Genomic DNA, 13,674 nt, shown 5'->3' with positions numbered 1-13,674 from the left:
TTCAACAGGTTTTCATGAAAGTTGTTTTTTTTATTATTATTAAGTATCTACTATTTGTATTATAAGCTTGAAATCACTGGCCATTCTGATTTATTTCTGCGGCATTTACAATAAAATTTACATGTTTATGCGGTCAATTGTCAATTTTAAAATCCTACTTAAATTACTCGAATTATTTTATGTAAATAAAATTACGACTGAACTTTGTGCTCCAATAAGGAGATGTCGCTGTATCAAATGTAGTAATAATAATATTATAGTGAAATAACTATAATATTATTATGTTAAAACATTAAAATTATGAACTATATTTAAGAAGCTATCTTAAATAATACTGATTCAGTAGAATTGTAAAATTATTGTTTATTAAAAAACGTTGGCAGATAAGAAATTAATTTTAAAATCACAAACTAATTCTTCGAATCCACATATTATTGAAAGATTTATTTATGTTACTTTGAGGAACTGGTCAATTTCAATGTGTATTTTTTTATAATGGATTTAAATACAATACTTTCTGGCGGAAATATAGACATAAAATAGAGGCTTAAGAGGGTAAATATTATATTGGATAGATAAGCCAACATTTTGTTTTTATAATTTTATGGACGATTTAAAAAAGCTTTCTGTATAAGATATGAAGGATATATCGACGACATCTATGAAATAGATAGTTAAAAGTTCAAAAACTATTAGAGAAACAGATTTTGTATAGTTTATTATACGGAACAAATATAATATAACAAATCTCTTCAATATGTCAGTCAATCTTTTTAATAATCTGTAGAATTTTTTTTTTTGGGTTATTAAAATTAATTTAATAATTCTATACTTATTTCATAGATGTCACAGTATGGTGTGAAACCCCACTAATGGTCAATATATCTAAGTGTGCCAAGTACTTATTTGTACCTACTAAAAAAACATTCATTACCTATTTATAATATAAATATTAATTCTTCATAGCTTTAGATACCAGCGACAAAACCATTATTATTCAGGAGATCAACACAACATCACAACACCTAACCAACTCTCACTGTCATTAAAAACAATGTATCTATCACAAAATAAAATCCAACTAAAACAATGTCACTCATAAAGCATACTCTGAGGCAGAATATACCTAGCAAAAGTATGTAAATATTTAACATATGGATGAACACCAACCACTAGCTTTGAATTAGGATGTATCCAAAGCCACGCTCTAAGTGGGCCTAAAGCCCAGTGCGCTAGCCTCTGACTATCAATGGCTGCGTAACATGAAGCTACAGCTCCGTCAACGACAACAGTTCCAGCTTTTGTCAGCGGAGCATAAACACCATGTTCTAACACACGTTCAACACTTAAAACATGAGACCCTACAGCAATCCCATGCAGCTCGTCTGGCACTTGCAGGAAATCCCCTGGCTTGACTCTGGCAGCGAATATCGGCTCTCCGTCTTCTTTCATCAGGAGATGAGCCTCTGTCGCAGTGACCGTCCTGTTGTTTTCCATGCGGATTTTGAGGAACCAACGCGAAGCCGTCTCGTCTCGGTCGAGGAAAGCGATCACCTCGCTGTAGACGAGCTTCTTGGTGTTGGTGTCCCTCGCCAGGATCTTGTCTCCGCGCTGGAGCTGGGACACTGGCTTCAGGATTCCGCCTTCGAGCCGGACTACACTAGCGGCTGGGAAGCATCCACCAGAACGGGCTGCCTGCGACGACTCTGAAACACAAAAAAATTTGGTTAATAAATACCATAGAATAACTTCTATAAGATTTTTAAGAAATTAAAATAACCACGTTCTAGTGGCAGATTCGGGTATGTGGAGATATTAGGCGCTGAATGATTTTAAGGCCCCCTATGATAGAAATTAAACCAATCAACGTTTGGTAAATCCAATAAATATTTTTTTTATTTTACATACAAAATTAGTTTTATTGCATTTAAATAATTTGCGTAACCATTTCCACATCCGTACGCATCAGTTTCATGTACCTACATATTTTTTCGTAATCTATTAGTTATATATAGGTGTGGAGGCAAAGCTAAAAATCTAGCCCCAGTGATGTGACCATAGCTAGATATTAAAAATTCAGTAATAGAGACATTCTTCAAAGCCTAAAAAGGTTGTCTCGTATGGCGGTAGCGTGTAAGCGATAAAGCCACAGTTACAGTCATAAACACAAAATCACAACAGCACTAGAGAGTAGAGAGGCACTGATAGTCTCAATATAAATCTAGCGCGTTTTATCAGCTTGATGGATGGCAAGCAGAGAGGGAATCCACACGTCTTGTGCCAGTTATAAGCAGCGTATGCCGTTTAGACCTACGATGTATTTACGGGGGATGTCTAATGAGACTTCCTTGCTCTGGGAGTATCCCCATATTCTCATATATCGGATGAAATTTGGAAAGGTCGTCCAATAAAACTGTATGTTGAGACGTGATGGGTGGTGGAGGGGAAAGCTAGTTCCTGCCCCAGACGTCTATTTGGTGATTGTGACAAATAAACTATGTAGTAGTATTTAAAATTTTGTGATCTAACAAAGCGCGCGCTTCATGTACCTCAAATAAAACCGTGACTGGTTGAGGTTGAACCATTCTTTTTAAATATTTTCTCATCCATATATTATTATGAATTTAATTATGTATGTATCCGCCTATTCCAATATAGAATAAAATATTCCTCAATCCTCGGATTAACTTCAAGTTGATTTTAATGAAATAACAATGAACACACTTTTAATTGTAACCGGCAAACTAATAAATTAATAAATTGTTTATAGCCTTCATTACGTTTATTTAGCCTAATATGGCTGACTTTAATATGGTAGGATGTATAAGATACAAAATGAAACGAAATATTTTTATTGGTAACCTGTTTTGTCATCGATAGGTTCAATAGCCAATAATAACAATTTGAACAGATTGAAAATTTACATACATCAAGGAAGTCATAAATTTTCGCCTGTTGTTAACACCTCTAATCCACACCTATCATTTTATTGCATTTAAATTTTATTTGCGATCTATTTTTGCAATCATGTCTCGATATAAAGTTGATTTTTTAATCACTAACGTAGTTTCTATAAATCTTACTTATACACTTATGAAGTAAATAGGTACCGTTGATAAAGGACAGTTTATTTATACAGTTGCCTTCATATTATATGAAAAATATGCGCTGTTTTACCATGTACAATAATAATTAGTGATAAGTGGGTAGTTGTTGGTATTCGCCCCGTATCATAATATAACTAATAACATAATAATAAAGTTCTAGAGTAGTGATACAACCATTTTTACAAGGTTTTTCTTATCTCGTATTCTTATTTGCCCGGTGGTTTTTTGTCCGGTACAAATCCTTCAATCGATTTTTAACTGACTTCCCGACTAGCTAGACATTTGAAACTTTTAGAATATATCAGAACACGATGCCAATGCATTTTTTTAATACTTTTAGCCATCTTTAAGTAGAATTGAATTCATTTTCAGTTAATTCTGTGTTGTATGTAAAGTTATTTCGACACCATTATTGATGTAGCTAGGGGTCTGGGGTCCTAGCAACTAAATTATTAATATATACGTGCGTTGCTATAGAAATCAATATGACATGTCAAAATGACATTTCAGTATTATTTCTATCAAGTACAATTTTTTTTGATCGATTAAGCTAGTCAAGTCAAGTTATTATGATCCAACAGAAAATTTAAAAACGTATATAAAAAGTTCTTTTTATCTTGTTATTATTTTATTTAATAAACATCAATCGAATATGCTATACATACACATAAATGTTGACAACACCATAACATTAAATCTCAGATGTAATAAAAATAAAGCTGATAGAATTATTTGTGATAATTAATGATAATTAAAATACATGTGGTTGTCTACTTCATCTATCTTATCTTCTGTAAGTTAATAAGTTTCTAGATATCTATTGTCTTATGAGTTTTGTATATAAATATTAGTGGGATTCCACTCACGATCTGCAACCAGTATCCCTAACCTCCTTCCGCTATACTATTTAAATTATATTATCTCGAAAAGTATACCGTAATGTAAAATATAAGTACCGTATGAGGAATTTATTATTGAAGATTTAATATGGGCAGCATCATTTAAAACAGTTTGGTAGTATTTTTGAAGAATTGTATGGATCTCAAGGTTATGAGTACCGGACCGCCCCCAAATTTTAACCGAATATATTGTAACCTCATTAACACCTGTGTATGGAATTTAAAGCTGCTTGCTCGTATACGGAAAGTAGTCAAAAAGGCTTTTTGAAAAGGACAAAAAATTGTTGAAGATTTTTGCTAATCTTTCTAAATTGATTTCTAGATTGGAACTGCCAGTGTTAAAACGTCCAAAATCCAAACATGGTAGCGTTGTAATTATTTTTAAACGCTTACAAAGTTGCAACTGGTAGTCGACTATTATAAGAGATAATGTCAGAGACTTTAGGATTTATAAATCTTTTAATCTGCGTGGGTGAGAATTGTCAACAGGTAAATCCTCACTAATCGTATTTAAGAGAGTAGGCAGTTATCCCGTCTCCAAGGCTTGACAGGTTGTTGTTTTAAGACGGAATACCTTTCACAAATCCATAGAAATGCTTTTCACTTCCTCTAAATTTTAAAAGGAATCAAAAAAATAATATTGACTTATTAATTTAAGAAACTTAATATTATTTTAGTAAGAAACCGAATACCTACTAGAGTTTGCTATTCCGCTCGAAATAAGGAAGAATAATAACAGCGATTAGTTTTAGATTAAACTATTACGAGGTGCAAATTCATTAAACTTAGTTTTTACTACCTAAATCATAGACCAAAAAAATGTGATTGAATGTGATATTTTTTCTAAGCATACATTTATATGATAGGTATTCGTATCAGACACAATAAAACCTTTTGAACATAATTTCAATTGTTTTTTTCTAATCCCGGGATTTAAATATTAAATAAAATCAATACACATAATATAAGAAGGTACTAGAATAACAGTGGCGTAAATGCGTTATTGTAATATATAATGTAATAGTTGTCGCAATATTATATCTACCTACGTTATATATTTCGTTCGTTCAAAGCCAGACTGTTAAAATAAGAGGCGTTCAAAGGCTGTAATAATGCTTTGTATATAATACCATGACATCTACCTGCAAATTATCTCAATAAATCGGCAAATTCTATTAGAGTTTGAAGGCTTTTTATAATCAGCCTTTCAAGCAAACAATTAAAAATTATATATATATATTGAACATGCCCGATCATAATAAGATCATATGGGCCTCCACAGAGTGGAGATTTGTGTCAACAGAATTTTGTTTTTACGAGAAATGGATGGTAGCCACTTGCTAGACCTAATAGACACAAGACCAAATTGAAAAACAACATGTGTATTTGCCTGACCCAGTATTCTAATCTGGGACCCACGACACTATAAGCCGACACTTAAGCCGCTCGGCCATCGTAGGCGAAATAAGGAAATCACTAAAATTGATTTTAAAAACTTTTTTAAAAATACATTATTATTTTTTCTCTTATGGTTTAGTTTGTTTTTTAAATTTAAAAACAACCTAACACCATCTATTAATTATTCTACAATATCATTAATTTATTATTATCTTTTTAAGTCCCGTCAGTATATTATGCACTCTGACCCCCATAGCTTACCTATTTCCAAATGTCACTCGTAGCCATGACTGCTGGCATGTACCTATTCTTATATTATTTTCCTTTCGTCTATCCTTTCTCTGGTTTCCACACTCTACTTAGATAATGTAGGAATACCTTATAGTTAATTTTCCAGGATATGTAAGAAACATCTCTTGCAATGACACGATAATCGTCCCGTTAAACGGTTATTTACACAGCATTGTTTTAATGTGACACGGATAACCGAGACGCGGCGTATTTATGACACCGAATAAATTTATGATTCAATCCCAGGCGCACATTTTATGTTTTTACATAAAACGTCGATAAATTTAGCTTTATGACTTGTAATACTAAAGTCAATGAATTATTATCCAACAAATCGGAAGGTGGTTGCGTCACGAGATGCCTTACAATGTAAAGTATTAAAAATCGCATAAATTATTGATATACAATATCATCATCAGCTGAGGTCTATCCATTGCTGAATGCATGTTACTATACGACTGCATTGACATTATCATTTATCGCGAGCGCATACATGGACCACCGAACTCAGCGTTCGACCCCCCGCTCACCTGTCAACCTTTCCACCGTAAAGAATGTGGAAACTGAGCGCGGTATTTCTGTGTGGGATACATACTTAATAATATGCAACAGTCTGACGTTCTTGTGGGTGCACGCTTATTAGATTCTATCACTTCGCGTATTATCATCCACCTCCTTATTATACATTGGTGTTGTATGGTCTTTACGCGTTATGCCCAACATGCGACTTTCCATGCCCCTTTAATTTTTTGCATTTTGTTTCATACATTATACACAGCCCTGGTAGAATACATCGGTTGACCACTTCACGACGTGTTATTGGAAATAAATAAAACGTGAATTTGACCTGCGTAAGAATAGATTCCGCGACCAGAAGTTGAGAGCATAATAGCCAATAGTCCTCTGTTGGTACCTTAAAAGTACGGATACGGTAAATGTTCCTAGCTGACGTATTACAAGTATATTATAAATAATAAATATATAATAAGTAGGCCTCCAAAATGTGAATGAATGACGTATCCTGTTAAACTGTTAGTGTGACAAAAGTTGACGTCATCAAATGAATGGGAAAGGACCCATAAGTGCTATATAGTTAAGTTCTGTATATCAAAACCAGAAAATTACAGTACCTCGCTAACACTATGACAGGACAAAGGTACAGCATTCTCCAAATCATAATCCAAATAAAAATGTTACAGAAGACGACGACTTTGGGTAGCAGATGATTATGCAAAGATCGCCTGGTGGTGGCTGACTTAAGAAGAAGCAAAATTGTCACTTCCGCTATATATAAGCATTTTGACAGTTTTTTTGCGAGGATTGGTCATTTAGTAGTATTAAAATAATTTGTAAGTAAGTTAAATCTTACAAGTGTAAAAAAGAATATGTGAATTTTACTCAGTAACAATAATAAAACCCGTGGAACAAGATATGAACGATCTGGCCTTCACTAATCCATTGTGACCAAGAAGTGGGGCTAGTAAATACCCCTACCAAATTAGATAATAGGTACCTATATAATGTACTCATAATACTCTTAGGCTTAAATATATATTATATAATATTATTATTTGTGACTGTGGCTGAATAGTGATAAGACTTCCTCTATGAGAATTCTCATCCTCTTATGATTCTATTGGATACAAAATGTAAAATTCCGATGTATCTATAATAGAAGATAATTCCCCTTTAGATATTCGATCCTTCATTCTTCGGCGTATTAGGTGTATTGAAGTTGTTTGAAAATTTACCTTTACATATTATTGATTTTGCGATAAACAACCGAAAAATTCTTGGCTTTGAATAACTTAGGTGTCTTCGTAAATGAACAGGGCATTATGTAAATACAATGGACTCAATGGAAAAGTAGTTAAACGCTTTTTATTTTAGGTTTTTTTTGTAGTTACCAAGCTTCTTACGTGTATTACATTTATCAGTTAGTTAACAATGTAATTGTTCAATACCTATGTATATACCTGTATTATTCTGTTACTTATAGGTGCATAGACTCCTAACAAGAATCACTAGCCGCTAATAAAGTCGATTGATTACGTATCTACCTATTGGAGTATTTATTTTATATTTAAGTATGTGATTTTCGCATACCCTGGGTGTTTTTGATTGTTTCACTTATATTACTAACTTGCCGGATAGTTGAAATTCTTATCACTTCACATTCGTAGTCCAGTACGTCAGGCTTCTCATCGGGGGCTCCGAATTCGATTCCTGGAGAGGTCACAATATTTTTATGTGATTTACTCAAAGCGTAGGTAGGTATTCATGTGATTGATTCACTTATAAATACTGCTATACTGCTTCACTACACTGATGTAATTGAACATCATGGCATGTTGTAGTGTTAACAAACGAATATAATATTGTTATATTGATTGAATTGCGGATATCTTTGAGAATGTCGACGAATTGAAAGGTACCCTGGCGGTGAGTATGACGGAAGAGCTTGGCAAAATTGTAAAGTTCTTTATTAACAAAATTGGATTGAGGACCTGATCGGCAGAACCCCCCCCCCCCCCCCTTCTCGAAGAAAAGAGGCGATATGCAAGCGAAGCGAGTCGCAGGCAAATAAAATTAAAATTCTTGAATAAACCGTCTTCGAAAATACTTTGACTACACCAGTGGTCCCCAACCCCCGGTCCATGGATCAAATGGTACCGGGCCGCCAAGGAACCCAAGGAAGGAGATTGCCACCACAGCACTCAAATCCCTATTGCCATTTCCGACATTCTATCTGTGTGATGCGGGTTTTCTACAATGACAGCAACCAAAACAAAACAACGGAATAAACTGGACATAAGCAACACACTTCGGGTGTCATTGTTTCCTATTACCCCCAGATGGAACCGTCTCGTTGCAAAGAAACAAGCTCAGGGTTCTCGTTGATGCGTTCAAGTGAGTTATATAACATGTTAAATCACTTTATATTCATTTTTTGATGTAACTGTATTTTATTTTGAAGGCATATTTAAATACAATTAAATTAAAATTATTAAATCAAAACAATCTAAAATATAAACAATCAACGACCCCCCCCCCCCCCTCCTCAGTGGGCCGCGGTAAAATTATCAAACGTTGACCGGTCCACGGTGATAAAAAGGCTGGGGACCACTGGACTAGACCACCAAATAAATTGATTTTGTATAAAATAATAAAAAAAATAATACGGCGCTTTGATAGATCTGATAACAGTGCAGGTAGGGAGAAGAGGCTGAATATTAATTATTAATTTGTAAAAAGGTGAGTTTTTGGCGGCCGCAAGTGTGCCCCTCCCACAACGCCGCGCCGTTTTCGCTAAAACGCCCTCCATCTTGTTACGGAATCTTCCCATTTTTTGAATCATTAATAAATAATTTATTTATGAATGTCGAAATTAATTATTGCAGCGTGAGTAATAATTCACGGATTCGTTATTTTTCGCTCCATCAAAAGATGCAACGTTCGAAGATTGAGATAATATGACCTAGTGGCGGGAGGAGGGACTTGGAGGCCCGAGGCACTGACTGACTTTGAAACCACCCCACGATGATAAAAATAAATAAGAATAATACATACCTACTAATTTACGTATCTAGTAAAAATAGTAGGTAATGTAACATATATATACATACCTACAAATATAACACTCACACATTCAAAACCCTGCGTCAAAATTTCCTGTATTGGCATATAGCCTATCGGAATTTTATTTATTACCTATCTGTTCTGTGAGAAACCATAATAAACTGTGAAAATGTTTTTTTTTCGCCTGCAGTGCTGACGAAATGTTGCGTATTCTACGCATATTTTTATCGTATTTTTCTGTTTGATATAACCGAGAATAAAATAATGAAATATTGTAGGTATGTAGGTATCTAGTATCTACCTATTAAAATGAATTTAAATACCTACAATTTGAGTCTAAACATGGAAGGGGATGACCCTCGTAGTGCAGTGCGTAAGACACTGGCTTCTCATACCGGGGGTTTCTCAATTTCTCTAAGTGTTTTTGTTATTGTTTCGTCATTATTACTAATCTACTGTTTAGGTAATTATCTATGGTACTGTAACTTCGTAGCATATTGTAGATTTAAATTATATTATATACGAAATCTGCTTGGTAGTAAATATAACTTACCTACGTACCAATAGACTTCTAGTTATCTAATCACGCGTATTTTAATCTTGTTATTCATATGAAATTTTCTTTTGAAAATAAATTCACTCTACCCAGCTATTATCCAATTGACTTCAGTTAACATAATCGTATTTCAATTACAGTTAGAATTTTCCATTACAGGATATTTCACAGGTGATTGCGTGCTGGATATATGACAAATGGGATTAAAATCGATACAGGTGAGTGGTGGTCGTTTTGAATAGATATAAAGGAGACAATGGTGAAAGGCTTTGAGGGAGCTTTCAGCTTAACACTAAACAAAAGCTGCGATAGTGATTTCTATAAACACCATTGCGGTGGCCTTTGATTTTGCACTCAATAATAACGTCTAAGTAATTTCATTTTACCCGGAAATGTTATTAAAAAGAATAATACCACATATATCTGTAAGTAACTTACGACATGATAAAGACAGTCTTAAAAGGTAGTCACGTATTCCGATAACCAATTAAGCAGATATAATAATTATTAACATACATCATTTGGAACAACTTCAGAAAATATACCTACCAAATGGGAATTGAACCCACGCCCATTGCATTTCTGGCGGTGACTTTTACTGATTAAGTTACCGATGCAATTACTAAACTACTATGCATTCGAGGTACCTAATATTTAAAAGTATACACGGTATAAAATGTGAACTCTGACATTCATTGACATGTGTGTTCCTGAAGATCAGTTGTTTGTTTTCCAAAGGTGAAGAATTAACCTGCAATTATTGGTCATACCAATTGGGCTGTATTCAAACAAATCGTTACAGATATTTATATATTCCAACGACGTGAGGATTAATTTAGGACTTTAAGTGGACGCTCTTTTATAAATTCTTAAAATAAGGTCTACTGCTCATTCGGCGTTAGTACTTCCATGACGTACTTCATATTTTTGAACCTATTTATTATTTTACTAATATTGTATATATTCTTTGTTTTTTTAACAATGTTTCAATTTCAATTGAATTTTTTATTTGTAACGTTCACTCTATGTAAATAAATACGTTTTTATTTTAATTTAAATTTGAATTTGGAAGTCTATTAATTTTTGTAATATGTATAAGTACTAATTAATTGATGTATAGGCATACTCATTGTCACAAAATACTTAAATAACAATACCTAATAATTAGTTGTATTAATAACTACCTAATTGTCACCAAATAGGCTATGTATGATTTGATGCTTCACTATATTTCATAAAATACAAACTGAATAAAAAAATACATTTAAGTATATTAAAAAAAACTAGATATGGCCATAACGACTGACATAATCGACGTCGATAAAATAATTTTCATGCATTTATAATATCAATTTGTATTCGTAATCGATTCGTATTATATGTCTATTTTCACAGGCTGTAAATATTTATTTTTTATTATATCGCTTATTGTGGCGGCCGACACATTTATAACGTCCCACTTGGAGTCGAGCGAGCCTGATGGCTCGACTCTTCGTCGGAGTATATTAGCAGTCAATAAAACCAACAATCCATCAGACTTAAGTCTTCGGGTGGGTACTTATTAGTGACTCTCAAACTAAAGGCACTATGTGGCACTATTTTCAGGGGGCAGATTTTTTAATTTCACTTTCAAGTGGAAATTTAAAAAATAGTTGCAATGAATTAATAACCTTTCATTAATTACGTTTGTAACTGTATCTGTGAAAAACAACATGAATTGTATTTTATTTTTTCAATGCAATGACACACTGATTTCATATTAATAAATTTTCTGGTAGATAGTATTGTCAATTTTCTTACAAAATCTTTAGATAATTACATAAATAAACAAGATGTCGTTGTTATTGCGGTGATTAAAAAAAATATATTATATTTTAAACTTATTTTAATGTGCACTAATTTACGTAGTTCTTTCGGTATTACGTAAAATGTTCGCAAATTAAATATTTATGTATAAAGTTAACACTAAACACATTTTTAGTACGTAGCTAAGACCACACTATGTAAGTAAGAATTAAAAAGATAAATCTGATTCAATAGTAGGTACCTACCTAGGTATGTCAACACTAATCTTTCTCATCACCTGGAAATGTTGATCAATATAATTTTATTTATAAGGAGAGTGGATTAATAGTATCTTTATTTTATATGAATAACAAAAAGCAAGCACAGCTCTACAATATTATCGTCATCATTTTTTCAATACTTACTTTGTAACATGAATTATTAATTATTAATGAGTGTGTACTCTAGATCTGATACAAACGTTTGAGAAACATTGAATTACTATACAAACACTGGCTCCATCGTATCATCCTTATTACCTTTTTGTGCTATGATTTATTGGCAGTGAATATCAAACGTGAAGTCAAATAACTCCAAAAGCTACAACACCGAATTCTTTAAATTAAAAGTGACTGATTTGAGGCCCACCTGATTATTTATGGACTGACGCAGTAGCTTATGAATTATAACCCGAATCTTTAAAGGGGAGTTATGATTATATTAGAATCAGACGGTCGATATTTAATTAATTATGAAACACACTCCTCATGAGCAGTAAACTTGATATTTGTTTTTCAGAATTTTTATTCATGTAAAAACTCAAAAGTAGAATTTTATATGAATTTGAACTGCACACATATTGCTAAAAAAAGAGTTTTTTAAATTTTCCTTGAAGGTGACGACGACAAATAGAGATTTGTTATTAATCTAAATAAAAAGCTTTACCTACCTATCTAATATCTATGATGTATTCTAATACTGATAATAGTCACGTCCACACAATATCGCTGGAATACAATTCACTTAAAATACATTGTGTACCGACTTCGTCCACATGAACCCGTACCTCATCTCACAACTCAACCACTACTATCTAACTACGTCACCCCGTCACGTATCCAGGGAACTCAGAAATGATGGGAACTGAAATACCTAATGGGTGTGGAGTAACAGGCAACCGATCTTGAGTATGGAATAATATGGGATAAACTTAAACACGTGCCAAGAATACGTCATTCCTTTTTTCTGACAACTGCTCTCGTTTTATGCACTGACGCTCATTCAATACTCGTGTATTTGAAGGTTGCAATATACAATATTACACGTCTATAATGTAACTATTAAATAATGTACCTAAAAAATAATATTAAATCATCGCTCGCGTTTTGGAAATCAATATTATGCATCTACTTAAGTAGGTAGATACCTACCCAGACATTTATAGAGGTAGTCATGCTTTACGTTACATATGATTCTCAGAAATATAAGATTAGAAGTTTATTTGTCGCTGTTGATAAATTAGTAATCAGTTATCAGTAAGTTATCACAATGGAAGGAATGAACTATGTAAAGTTTAAATTGATTATTTACGTGGGAAGAACTAGATTACTGTTATAAGATACTTACTGCTAATAATGATAATAAACTAATATACAATAATCAAATATTTGAACCCTTCTTACTTTTAAATTCTTGGGTACTTAATACATATTTGGAAGATTGGCAAAGAATTGCGATGTCCAAGGATAGGCCATGCCAGCTATGCTATGAATGGCTTCAACAAGATAATATTATGAAAAATCGCACCCGTCACAAAAACCACTAAAAACGATTTGTTAAAACGCAAATATTTTCAAGTTTCGTAGGCAAGGTTGAAACCTGGACTTTCAGAGCAGTGACGTCCCTAGGCAAAGTTGGGCGTTACAATACCAAAATTGTTAGGTGACATCTTAAACTGACAAATGCAATTAAACCCTTAAAATAATTACGTATAGTAATAACCAATGGTGCGGTTTGTCGATTGTATATGTACGTATACGTACGAATACGCGGTCATCGG

At 33.2% G+C, this 13,674-nt stretch overlaps 1 protein-coding gene across 1 annotated transcript in view; it reads right to left on the bottom strand.

Moving 5' to 3' along the window:
* Positions 1 to 800: 800 nt before the first annotated feature.
* The window catches only part of hh (hedgehog signaling protein), a 165,510-nt gene continuing 152,636 nt past the window's right edge, over positions 801 to 13,674 (bottom strand). Inside the window, exon 3 of the mRNA XM_085953042.1 lies at positions 801 to 1,706. Coding sequence (XP_085809168.1) covers positions 1,093 to 1,706 — 614 coding nt within the window. The 3' untranslated portion in view covers positions 801 to 1,092. The remainder of the gene's footprint in view (positions 1,707 to 13,674) is intronic.

This window comes from Rhyacophila brunnea, unplaced genomic scaffold (genome assembly GCF_057557595.1).
Source record: "Rhyacophila brunnea isolate RB1 unplaced genomic scaffold, BYU_Rbru_1.0 scaffold_10, whole genome shotgun sequence".
Taxonomy (NCBI): Eukaryota; Metazoa; Arthropoda; class Insecta; order Trichoptera; family Rhyacophilidae; genus Rhyacophila; species Rhyacophila brunnea.
Note: the sequence above shows the minus strand (reverse complement) of the source record. Positions and strands in the feature narration are given on the sequence as shown.